Genomic DNA, 12,305 nt, shown 5'->3' on the forward strand with positions numbered 1-12,305 from the left:
TAGAGATGGGCTCATGCACGCTCATGCACGCTCTCGCACGTGTTTAATAGGCGTTCACTCTCAGGGGCAGGTACAGGCTTTTTTCTTTTTTTTTTTTTACGTGGACAGGGCTTTTCAAAAATTAGCGAAAAATACTCCACTATACCTTTAACTTCCTCTGATTGATCAGACTGACTTGCAAATCCTAAATAGGTTACTATCTGCAGGGAATAAATCTATATAGACAACCTGTTGAGCATAAACTGTTAATATACCACTTATGAGCATTTTGTTTAACTATTAAACATATGAATGAAATGAAGGCTCTGTTTATTAGTCAGAGGTTCTGCTGTTTGTCACTGAGCTGTAGGATTGTGCTTGTTAAACATGGTGTCCAGCTGTGAAGGTCACAGTGAGATCAGAGGGTTTCTGACTGCTGAGCCCGCCAAGAAAATTCAGTTTTAAAGGTAAAACTGCTGCAGGTCAACAAAAAAAGCCTTCTCTCTGCAGACTCTGACTCCTGTGATTAGGACGGTTCTTATCTTTGCTGTTCAGCATGTGAATATGCTTCTTCAGTAGCATTTCAAGGCCCTTACCTCTGAGAACTTTGTTGGTTTGGTCACACCATAAAATCCATTGCTGAAAATTGATTAGCTGAATGTCTTTCAGTCTGGCTGCACCCAGTCATTGAAATGAAGTCTCTAAGTCCAACTGGGTGCCAGCCTCACCTCTGCTTTATTTCTCTCTTTCCACTGGTTCCTCACATGGTGACCTCAGATGCTGACCTCAGGAGCCCTGGGGTCCACCCTCTCTGGCCCCCAGGAGCAACTAAATGCAGAGGAGTGTCCGTCATGTTGCCGGACAAAAAGGCAAACACACTGTGCCTGATCCCTGCAAATTCAGCCAAGCATACAGGGAGCACATTAGGACCTCTGGGTTTTATTTGCTCTTTTCTAGCTCTTCAAAGTGTCGCTAGGGGCGTCAAGATTGTCAGGTGACCACTTGACCATATCACACCCACACTGCCTTTCAGATTTATAAGGGTGCCTCCTGTTGCATTCTCCCAGTTCACAATGTCAGATTTCATATCCTCCACACGCTGCTAAAGTGTCACCTTATGACAGGGCTGGAGCATTCTGTGCAGCCTCACAGGCATGACTGGGTTGAAGCTGCAGACATTACTGAATGCTCTTGGTGCAGCGAAGCAAAAACCTGAGCAATCCAAAGTCAAATGTTACCATTACATTAAAAGTTTATAGACTAGTTCAAACTAATTAATTTTTATCTCTGTTTGAAAGGCTCAAAATTATTTTGAAAATCACATTTTAATTATTTAAGATGTCCCAAAGAGTTCAGTCTTTGGATATTTAATGAAGTGAAATCCCACCTCTAACATGAAGTTCCAGTTGTGTTTCAAACATCACAGGTAAAAAGATTTTCTGCTTCTTTTTTCTGTTTTTTCTTTTTTTAGTTTTTTCTTCTTTTTTATGTTTTTTGCTTTTTTGGCAATTCTTAATTTTTGCTTCTGTCTTCTCATCTGTCCTTTCTTTTTTGCTGTCCAACCTTACCAGTCTGATGAGGTAAGGCCAGGCATCTTTCTCCCCACAAAGAGTCTCCAGCTTAGCCAGGGGGATCCAAAGGCTTTCCTAAACCAGAGTGTTTTCAAAGGGAGGCCTCCTCATCAGATATCTGTAGCAGTTAGTTTTCTGTAATGATTTAGCCCTGCCACACTGCACACAAAAGTTTTTTTCACTTATGATGCACAAGTTATAAAAATGTTCCTGAGTTCAGATGTCTGGTTTTACAACGTGTTGACCAGCCGTGGGATCAAGTGGCACTTCGGACCTGCCATAGTGGTTCTCATTTACTTTGGAATAAAACAAACAAAAAAAAACATAAAGAACAGAGTGATATTTTCAAATAAGTATGTCATGGTATGTGTATATTAAGCACATTTCACTTTTTATAGAATATTTGCATTGAGTTTCCACAAGAGAATTGCAATAAAATAAGCAGAAATGGTATACATATGTTTTGTTGTTGTCATGACTTTATGCCATTGTTGGTCATTAAATGGTTGCATTTGGTGCAGATGAGTTGTTAGGAGGTCTCAGTGAGATCGGAGTCTCTGTAAAGCAGAAAGTAATGAAAGAATTTACATTTAAACTAGCAGTCTCTGTATATGACATACAAATTATAAGGTGTTCAAAGAGCTGGCAACACCCAGCCTGTTTAAAAGTTAAAGAATTTAAAAGCTCAAAGTTTAAAGTGGAGCTGGTACTCTTATCTTTTGGGTTGTCCATGGAGGGTTGCTCTCATTTGTTTCATTGTAGCCTGTAAAGAATGGAAGTGCTTTTATTGTCATAAAGGGAGATAATTAGTTGTGACTGTGGAAAAACAAGTAAACAAAAGACAGTTTACTTGTACACACAAGATTTAATAAAATGACAAAAAAAACAGGTCAAATTTAAGCTCTGAAGAAAGAAGGGGAAGCTTCTATTTGATTATTGATGAGACAGGCAAATTCAGATAAAAACGAGAGAAGCACTCAGACAGCTCCATCATTTTCCCCAACATTTTGTGACTTTATTCACAGAATCTTTCAAAATGATGATAATCCAGATCATCACGAAGATTTATTCATTTGTTGCCAGTCACCAATCAGCATCCATAGGTCATCTTAAAAGGTCCCCAAATCCACATCTCTGTCTGTTACCCCAAAGCGCAGGCAGTGGGCAGTTGTCGCCCTATGTCGGGCTTAGATTCAGATGGTCACGATTCAACCCACCTCAGTCCTTTTCTCCACCATCGTAGCTAAAGCTTCATCAGAGTCTCCTTCCTCTCTGACTCTTACTGCGTTCCCTGCCTCATCTCAACCAGTCCAGCGGGAGGCCGCCATGTTGAACCAGGTTCTGCCAGAGGTTTCTTCCCAAAGGGGAGTTTTTCCTCTCCACAGTCGCTTCATGCTTGCTCATCATGGACAGGTTTATGCAACATGTTATCCAAGCTGGACTTTCAACTTCCGGGTCCCCTGGTGAAGCAGTAGTTTTAGCTCTTCATACAGCTTAAGCCCACTGTCTTGCCAGTCAGCAGTCATGGACTGACCAACTTCATCCTCTCGAATCTGCCACCAGTTTCAAGCCCGGTGGGGAACTTCGCTATTCTTAAGTCCTCTTTCTGCATATCAAAGCAAATTCAGCACTAATGTTTCCTGCCAAAGTCTGGGGAGAAAGATGCCTGGCCTTACCTCATTAGACTGGTAATGTTGGACAGCAAAAAAGAAAGGACAGATGAGAAGACAGAAGCAAAAATTAAGAATTGCCAAAAAGCAAAAAACATAAAAAAGAAGAAAAAACTGAAAAAAGAAAAAACTGAAAAAAGAAGCAGAAAATCTTTTTACCTGTGATGTTTGAAACACAACTGGAACTTCATGTTAGAGGTGGGATTTCACTTCATTAAATATCCAAAGACTGAACTCTTTGGGACATCTTAAATAATTAAAATGTGATTTTCAAAGATAAAAGTCATTGTATCAATAAAATTCTTCTAATTGTCTTTTCTTTCCGTGTGAGTTTTTCAGATTGAATTTCAAAAGTTCTTTTGAAGATGGACGAGCAGACATACCAAGGACGATGAAAACATAACCTCCTTGGCCAAGTAATGAGAAACGTTCAAATTGAAATGAATACAGAAAACATCAGCCAGTTAAAAAAACAAATTAAGATATACCGGTAATGTAATAAGTGTAATAAGCCAATCTTTTTTAACCCTAACACATTTTTAAACAAGTAAGAAAATGCTATTTTTCTCCAATCTTCATTTCTATATTTAGACTTACTTAAACCAATAAAGCTAAAAATAAAACAAATGAACAAACAAATGCTGAGTATAAAAATAGCAAACTTTAATTCTTCTTTACTCTGTTCCTTACTAGACCTTTGCTGTCACCTGGTGTCACACAATCTAGGCTTTTGACAACATGGACAAACACATTTTTAGCAATCAGTGAAGAAATCAGGAAAGTGATTGTTTTCTACCCACTGTGTTCTGTCCATGTGTAGGAATCCCGAAATATGCACGTCAAAACAAAAAGGCAAAACCATGTCACATATTTGTGGATTCTTTAAAATCTAAATAAATCATTGGACATCTTTAACAATAGAGGTCTTAGGCTTAACATTATGCCACTGCAAAATTACCCAGGTTGAGTTTATGCTCACTCAAACACACACAGGAGCTGATGGAGTGTGTGTTTTTCTTTGTCAAACTACCTGATTTCTCTCAAGCACTTTCCAATGTCGCACCGTCTTTGCTCGTGACAAAAGTGCCCCTTGTTGCAGCCGTCCAGATGAGCAAACAGTAGCAGACTGAACTGCACTCTCCTCAACCTTTTGTCCCTCAAAATACAAAAGACCGTCACTTCTTTTGACAAATGATGCCTTAATTGTGCTGTTAACAAGTTAACAAGTGATTTTTCACAATGAATATTAAAGTGTATCATGGAAAGTTGTTGCCTTCTTATGTTTTTTTTGTTGTTGTTGTTTTTTTTTGTCATGTCCTGCGGAGCTCCGTTTCTACACTTGCTGAGTGGTTCCCATGCTGCTCTATTGTTTAAGCTAAGATTACTGAGCTGTGTGAAAAAAAAAAAGAAAAAAAACTTCACTTACCAAGAAAAGACAAAGAGAGAGAACGTTCATGGAGTGACAGAGATGACGATCCCCAGTGGGGTGTTTTGTACAGTATTCATTATGCTGCTGTTTATTTCTGAAGTGTCTTTAACCCCTCTCTGCTCTGCCGCTTTCAAACACTGCCCCTTTCACCACCCTTTCCGTTTTTTGGCTCACATATCTTTGCTCTAAAAGGTGGTAAGTGAAGAATAGAACATCTCCATGGATTTGCATAATCTGATGGTATTGCTGGTGAGCACATAGAGGGCCGTGCCAAGTGCAGAAAGGTGAAGCTATCATCCATTCGCAGGGGGTAGCCTTCTTCAAGGAGAACAGTGATCTTCAACTCTTTAAATCTTTCCATTTTGCATTCTTCTGTCTTTAGGGGCACCTGCTTAATTTTTGCTTCAAAAAAGGGAGTACCCTTAACCCTTTTTTGAGACATTGCTCCAGACAATCAAAGGGCATTGATAAGAGCTGTGTTTTTGTTTTTCCCTCCTAAACAGGCTCCATTCATGTCCTCTTACAGTGGCCGTCATTCTTCAGACATGGCTGGTGCCAAGGCAGTAGGAAGGGCTGCCTCTCTCTGATGGGAAACTGTTGCTCATGTGCTGGGTTGGCTGCCAAGTTTTGGCATTATTGGCGCGGGGAAGAAGTGGGGGGTAACACGGGGGAGGGGACTGTACAGAAAGGGGGCCCTTTAAACCCTGTGAGATAGTGCTATCTGCTGTGGGAATGATCTTCATCCCTACTCCCCCTACTCTCAGACTTAGACCCTGTCTGTTACTGTCTGCCTCCCCCACCCCTCAGCTTCACCCCCTGTCCCCCTTTTCATGCTGTAGATCAGACGACCATCCTGAGGTGAGCTGGCTCTGCATCTTATGCCACTGGGGCACTCTGATTACCAAACAGCGTTAACCGTTCGCTCTCTCACAGCTTGGGTTACGTCTTTGGCCTCAGTCCCAACAAACCCGCAGAGATGCTTAGCAAAGCTTGACTTTAGAGCTGGAACAGAAGCAGAGATCAAACAGCAGATTTCAGACACTTGCAGACCAAACAAACCATTTGAGGTACAAAGAGTTGTTCTGAACTTCCTCTATTTTGATGAAAATGTAAGGTACACACACACTCCTCTGTGCTTAATTGGAGGATTTACAATTAAGATGATTTCCATTCAACCAAGATTTTATTTGTCTTGATAGAAAAAATGACTCTCTTAACACTTATTGTAACCTAATTCAATGTTTTGATCATTTCCAACAATCAATAGAAAATTTTACAGGCAAAGCTGCAATGAAACCCTTCTGATTATAGCTAAGCAGTTGTTGTTTTTTTGTTTATATATATTTTGCATGTTTGCCTTTTTGCTGTCTTTGTTTGGTTAATGAGCTTCAAGTGTTTGATGTTAAAACACTTCATCACCATCATTATAATCTGTAGCTCCCTGCACAAGTTCTCTATCAGATAAAATCTGCGGCTCTGATGAAACCACTCCGTCACAGTCCAGGCCAAACTGAAAAACATGTTCATTAAATTAAGAGGTTATTTTATACATACATCTGCTTTGGGTATGAACAAATATAGCCTTATTTTTTATCTATACCACCAAATGTTGAAAAATACAATTTATCACGACAGAGGAAGAAAAAGATTTTTTAATACTATAGGTTTTTACTTTTGGGTTATAATTTGTTTTATCACACATAAATCACATGACTTTCAGATCGGAAAGTATTCTTTTGGCGGTGAGACTACAATTTTTCTTGCTTCTACCTCTTAAGAGTTTCTGATTTTTTTTCTAAGCTTGTCTGACATTTATTCCCATCAACAATAAAGTAGATGTGAGTTTTGTTGTGGCTCTCTTTGAGATGGCAGCCAGTGATGAATATTTCCCAAAAGAGATTATTGTTAATGTTCACCATGTGAGATATTAACGCCAAAGATAAACAGCCAAAGCTTTACCACTGCGCTCATTTTACATGACAATAAATGGTCCTGATTCTGTTTTTATCCCTGCTCAATTTATTATTATTCATGTGATGTGTTTCTACAAAAGCTTTCTCATGTGGTTGAACATGAACCCTTTTTTCCTGTTTAGTGTCAGGATTTAAACCAATATTGAGGCTGTTGGGATCCAAGTATTCCCTCAAAGACTCTTTTTTTCCCCTCTTTTATTGTATTGTCACTTTTCCATCTGCAGGGACACTGTCTTTCATTTCTTTTATTTGCTCTCTTCTTGCTTGTCTTTTAAGTCAGAGGCTGGTTAATGTGGCTTTATCCAGCCACCCAGGCGATTAATGCTGCCGTATTCATCCTCTCTCCACAAAAATCCACATCTAGATGGGCGCACCTGTACATCTTTCCTCTATAAGCCTAATATGTCATGCATGTTGATTTTGCCTCCGAAGAAAAGAGCATGGAAAAGTTTTCTCTCTCTCCTCTCAGACACAAACTTTGATTTCATGGTCTTGATTATTTTTCTTCATAATCATTCAAGGATGAAGCACAAGGAGTCTGTGATTGTTCCCCATTTAAATGTGCCACAATGGGGCGCCTTGGTTTAGAAAACAAGATGGAGCTTCCCCCATTCCTTCGTTTCTCCCTTTCCTTTTCCTTTAAAATAAAAATCTGTCCTGCACTTAAAGAAAGGCCAAAGGAAGCCCGAAAGCTGTTTATTGAGATGCAATGGTCATGAATAGAAGCTTGCTCAAAAAAATCTCTTTTGATCCTTTTGAGTTAGTTTTCTAATTCAGTCAAAGGCAAAAGAGGCCTAGAGACTGGTTCTAGTATGATAAGTCAAAGACATGATTAACATTATGCTCTTTCCAATCAGATTATGCTGTAAACATTAGTCCGTATTTTTTTCTGCAGTTTTCCTCCTCAACTGTCAAATCAACTAATCTTTAGACTCTAAGCAGCACCTTCAAACATGTGTCTAACAATCCTAGCATCTAAAATCTTCATGCTTGTTTCACTTTGCAACTAAAGAGCTCCGTAAATTTTAGGTTTTACAATCTTGGGTTGATAGACTAGCACATTCATTGTGGACAGTGTAAAATGGAGGAGAGGGATTTGTGGTTTTCAAAGTGTTTTATAAATACACACTAAAAATCCTGGCATGTGCTGCATTTGTATTCAAGACCCCTAATTTTGATGCCCTAATAACAGAGCATTTATTACAGCCAACTTCCTGTTGAATCTGCTTAATAGATATAGGCATTTCTGTGTAATTCAAGCACTTAATAAATGCTGCTGTTTTGTTTTCACAGAGATTTTTGCACAGTTCCGCAGTGGGTAGTACTGCTGTCTTGCAACAAGAAGGTTCCGGGTTTGATTCCTGGCCTGGGGTCTATCTTCATGGAGTTTGCATGTTCTCCCTGTGCATGTGTCAGTTCTCTCCAGGTACTCTTCACGAACAGTCCAAAAACATGACTGTTAGGTTAATTGTTAGTTGACCTTTCTAAATTCTCCTTAGGTGTGAGTGTGCGCATCACTGGTTGTTTGTTCTGTGTGTCTCTCTGTTGTCCTGTGCTGGACTGGCGACCTGCCCAGGGTGTTCCCTGCCTCTCGCCTGTAGACAGCTGGAGATGGGCACTAGCGCTACCGCGACCCCAGCTGGGATAAGTGTGATGGAAAATGGATTAATGGATGGATATTATTGAAGAAACATCATCATGAAGATCAAGGAACACAGCAGGCAGAACAGAGATAACATAGTGGACATAATTACATACGGTAGAAGCCATGTGTACTAAAGTACATGCATTATGAGCCCCATGCCCTCTTTGAAATGTTATGGAGGCTACATCATGCTGTGGGGATGTTTGTGCAGATAAATGTGACAGAACACTTGAAAATGAGGCTGTGGTTAATCTTTTAACAAGCTAACATCCCTGAACATTGAGTATGTGCTAGAGTGGCCCAGTCAAGGCTTTTGTGAGAATGTGAGTTTGGCCTATATTTTACAACGAATAGTGGTCATAGATTACAGTCTGGGTGTGCAAAGCTGGTTTAGACACACAGAGCAAATCATCATATTTTTATAATTCTTAATTGGATTATCTATTTTAGATAAGCCTGTCTATATTCCTGGCAAAAATCTTTTTTTGTTGTTGTTGTTGCTCACTTAAAATCTTTATTTCTGTATTTCCTCTTGACCTCCAATTGACAACAGCAAATAGAAAAAAAAAACATGAAAGCTGGAGTACAAAAAAGAAGTCTAACTTTGACATTAACTTTAGGCGTTTGTCTCTCTGGTTTATTTTTGTTTAAGATAGGCCTGCTGTTCTATGACAGAAGTTACTCATGATGGGTAAGTTATAACCTTATTTTACTCAAATAAGAATAACAATACCGCATCATATTTCTACTCAAGCAAAAGTAAAAAAGCATAAAGCAAAAAAGTACTCATATCTCAAAAAGTTACTCAAGCATATGTAACTGAGTAAATGGAACTAGTAACCACTCAGGTCTAATGCAGCTTTAACTTTATCATTCATCACTATGCAACTTTTTGATGAGATCAAAAAGAGTGCTACTCCAGGATCCATCTTCATAAATATATGATGATAATCTCGGTTTCATCCTTTAACTTTGGCCAGCTTCCCCAGGCAGATTAACCTATTTTTTTCAATGAAGGAAAAGTTAAATTCTGTTTGGGGCCTTGTGCAATCTCAGACCGTCCCTGTTTGTAGAAACTCTCCCCTTACTGCTCCTTCAGCGCAGACGCATGCGTTTTTGTCTTGCCCTTAAACCTATTGCTACATTTTCACAACTATATACTGAAACTGGCATTGAGAGCTGTCTTGGAAAGAGGGACAGATGCATTTACTCGTAGCAAACATTTTTAAAAACGTCTATTTGTAGTTGTTTGCTGCATGCAGCGTGTTACCTAATTAAAAAAAAAGAGGATGATTTTAGTTAGAAAATAATGTTTTTATTCACAACATATCTACATTATCTAAAAATATAAGTTAAAATAGAGGGAGGCTGATTTATTTTACATGGCATGCTGAGCGCTGTGCAAACTGAACGTATTCGGATGACTGTGGCCTATGAAGTTGAAGTAATGATGTTCTAGTCCCTGCACCGGTGACATGTATCCTCCATGCTGCTGCGTGTGCGCAGAGAGCGGCATCGCTGGATAGGAGATTCCCGGACTGCGACCAGAGCCGTGCCATGAAAAGTGTCCCGGTGCGCTCTGCTGGTACACTGAGTCCGAAGGGCTGTGGCTCGGATGCTCTGGAGAGGTATGCAGCTGGCTGATGTAGTCTGGTGATTCATGCATCGAGCCCAAAGAGCCAAATACCGGCTCGGTGACCGCGCGGGACTTGGATTGCAAGAAGGCGAGGATCCGCGCGTATTTGATGTCCTTGGTCTCAGCTCTGTCTTCTGTTGTCAGGTAGTGCACCAGGTTCTTCATGCATTCATGGTATCCATAGTGGAAATAGTTAGCGAACTCAGCCAGCAACTCGCCTGGAAAAAAATAAAACTAAATATTATGAAAAATCCGAGCAGGCAGGTGTGCGTAAAACTGAACAGCGTTTACTTTATGTTTGATCAGAATCAAGAGGTTCACCTACCCTTTTCTCTTCCACGGGGGAAATCTGCAGAGTGGAGAGCTCGCAGGTACTGAACAGTCATCTCCAAGATTTCAGCTTTTTCTAGTTTTCCAGAGTTCTAAAAAAAAAAAAAAGTGGATACATAATAAGATATCTAACAAATCTTACAAAATATCCCAACAGAAATTGAATCTTATTTTAACTTTTTGTGCGTTTATTTTAAATTTTTAAACGGCAAAATGAACACTCTAACACAGTCTAGGTCAGATATTCATAAAATACCTGCTTAGCCAGCGCCATCGGTACCGTTTTTCCCAGCTCGTTTAGGCAGCGATTGATGCGATCCCGCCGTCTTTTCTCAATAACTTTGTGGGAGATGGGAGTCCTCTGCGGAGCAAAATACAGAAAGTCGAACTTAGAATACAGCTTACACGTTTCAAACAAACTCACATTTAACCAATCAAAATAAATCTGTGCTGCTCAGTGGAAAAAAGAAGGTCGACACTTTAAAAGGTTAATTTGGAAAAGATTTGGGTGCCGTGCGCTTTGGCGCGCATGTAAGTATTGCTCTGTGATGAGATCTTCTTTGCATTTAGGTTATCTTTGAAATAGATAACGTAGTCATATCTAATAGTAATGCATTTTTAAATAGATAAAAAAAAAAAGATTATGTTGATGTTTAAGCTTCACCAATTGCACGCCAAAACATTTTCCAGATTGCGCACAGAATGTTAGTTCACCTCACAGCGTTAAATCACTCCAGAAAGATGCTATTTTATATAACACACATCTAAAAAATATCTTTGAAAATTCAATTTAAAAAAAAAAGATTCCTAAAGAGGACAAGTAGCATGTTAGTCCTAAAATGTAAAGCGCACGCGAAGCGCGTACCTTCCTGTCCTTCATCTTTGATGCCATCGAGGAATTCCAGAAAAAAAGGCCCAAAAAGAAGTTCAGCTGTATATTATAGAGCTGCGAAAATCTAGTGGGATATGAAGCAGACTGAAGTGTAAGGGAGAAACTGTCCCCTTATAAAGGGACCATCCTAGGGGACTCTGGCATTCACGGTGTAAATTATTCCATGGGATTAAAGAGCCATGCATTTGGGTAAATGTGTGCGTTTGGGATCAGTTAAAGAAACAGAAAAAAAATCTGAAATAGGCAGGGGGGTAAACCTGCTTTGTTAATCCACGTGGCTTTTCAAAGGACACGTGATTATGTTTGGAATATTATTTGCATAGTAACAACCCAGGCGGGAAATAAGAACCGAGCGTCGGGATCGGCCTTGTCCGGTGGGGCGCACTGTGCGCACTCAACACAAAGCGGGCAAGCAGAGGAGAAAGGGAAAAAAAATCCCTTTCTGTTCCAACTCGCGTTTCTCACACGATCGCCTGTTTACAAATCCCAGCAAGCGATCTTAACTCCTATCCAAGCCCCGGTCAGAGTTTTAAGGCCTGTCCAGTACCATTAGAGTAATTAAGTAAGCCTTTAATAGGCTGTTCCGCCGAGTTCAGGGGAGATCTTTTGGAGACGGAGTCCCCCCCGTTTGTTCCCGCCGGTTCTCACACGACTTGCTAACACGTCCATCTTTTATGAGAGATGGCAAGCTTTTTGTTTACGTCTCTTTATATTTTGCAGGACTCCTCGGCAGGTGTGTGATTAGCGCTGGCACACGAGCGTCGTCTGCGTCGAGGCCCGGCGTCTCCAGCAGCCTCTGGCACACGAGGGTTACCCACCACTGGAGACTCTTTGGAGAGGCTCAATTTGTATCCTATTATCCTATAAGAAAATGTCTATTCAGTGGAATGAATAGTTTCATTGGCCTAAATTTTAATAATGCAGTGAAAGAAAGGGAGAAATAAAGAAGAATGCAGCTGGTGCGAGCGCGCATTATTCCCCGTCACCTGCGAGATGCGTAGCCTGGAGACCCCTATTCATTTGCCTAATTTCGGTCAACTTAACAAACTTTGGGAGAAATTATACTGCCATTGTTGCGAAGGGTGAAGCTTTCTGATCGAATTAACAGCACGTTTTGATCCGGTAAATGTCATTAGAAAGAAAGAAACAATCGCGTTTAGAGGGGCCTGAGTAATGCGCC

At 40.2% G+C, this 12,305-nt stretch overlaps 1 protein-coding gene across 1 annotated transcript; it reads right to left on the reverse strand.

Annotated features, from left to right (window-relative positions):
• Positions 1-8,847: 8,847 nt before the first annotated feature.
• On the reverse strand, positions 8,848-11,238 carry helt (helt bHLH transcription factor). The gene is made up of 4 exons (XM_015384883.1): positions 11,099-11,238; positions 10,490-10,594; positions 10,229-10,325; positions 8,848-10,121 (listed from the first exon to the last, which is right to left on the reverse strand). The coding sequence occupies exons 1-4, from the start codon at positions 11,123-11,125 to the stop codon at positions 9,646-9,648; spliced, it is 705 nt and encodes a 234-aa protein (XP_015240369.1). The 5' UTR covers positions 11,126-11,238; the 3' UTR covers positions 8,848-9,645.
• Positions 11,239-12,305: the final 1,067 nt, after the last annotated feature.

Source organism: Cyprinodon variegatus, unplaced genomic scaffold, assembly GCF_000732505.1.
Source record: "Cyprinodon variegatus isolate N-32 unplaced genomic scaffold, C_variegatus-1.0 Scaffold326, whole genome shotgun sequence".
Lineage (NCBI taxonomy): Eukaryota > Metazoa > Chordata > Actinopteri > Cyprinodontiformes > Cyprinodontidae > Cyprinodon > Cyprinodon variegatus.

What these genes read in the sequence shown, in the direction of transcription:
- helt (XM_015384883.1), bottom strand. Translation starts at nt 11,125, where the DNA reads ATGGCATCAAAGATGAAGGACAGGAAG. An exon ending in CGATGGCGCTGGCTAAGCAG is followed by an intron (nt 10,326 to 10,489) that starts GTATTTTATGAA and finishes TTTTTTTTTTAG; the next exon opens with AACTCTGGAAAACTAGAAAA. An exon ending in CCCCCGTGGAAGAGAAAAGG is followed by an intron (nt 10,122 to 10,228) that starts GTAGGTGAACCT and finishes ATTTTTTTCCAG; the next exon opens with GCGAGTTGCTGGCTGAGTTC.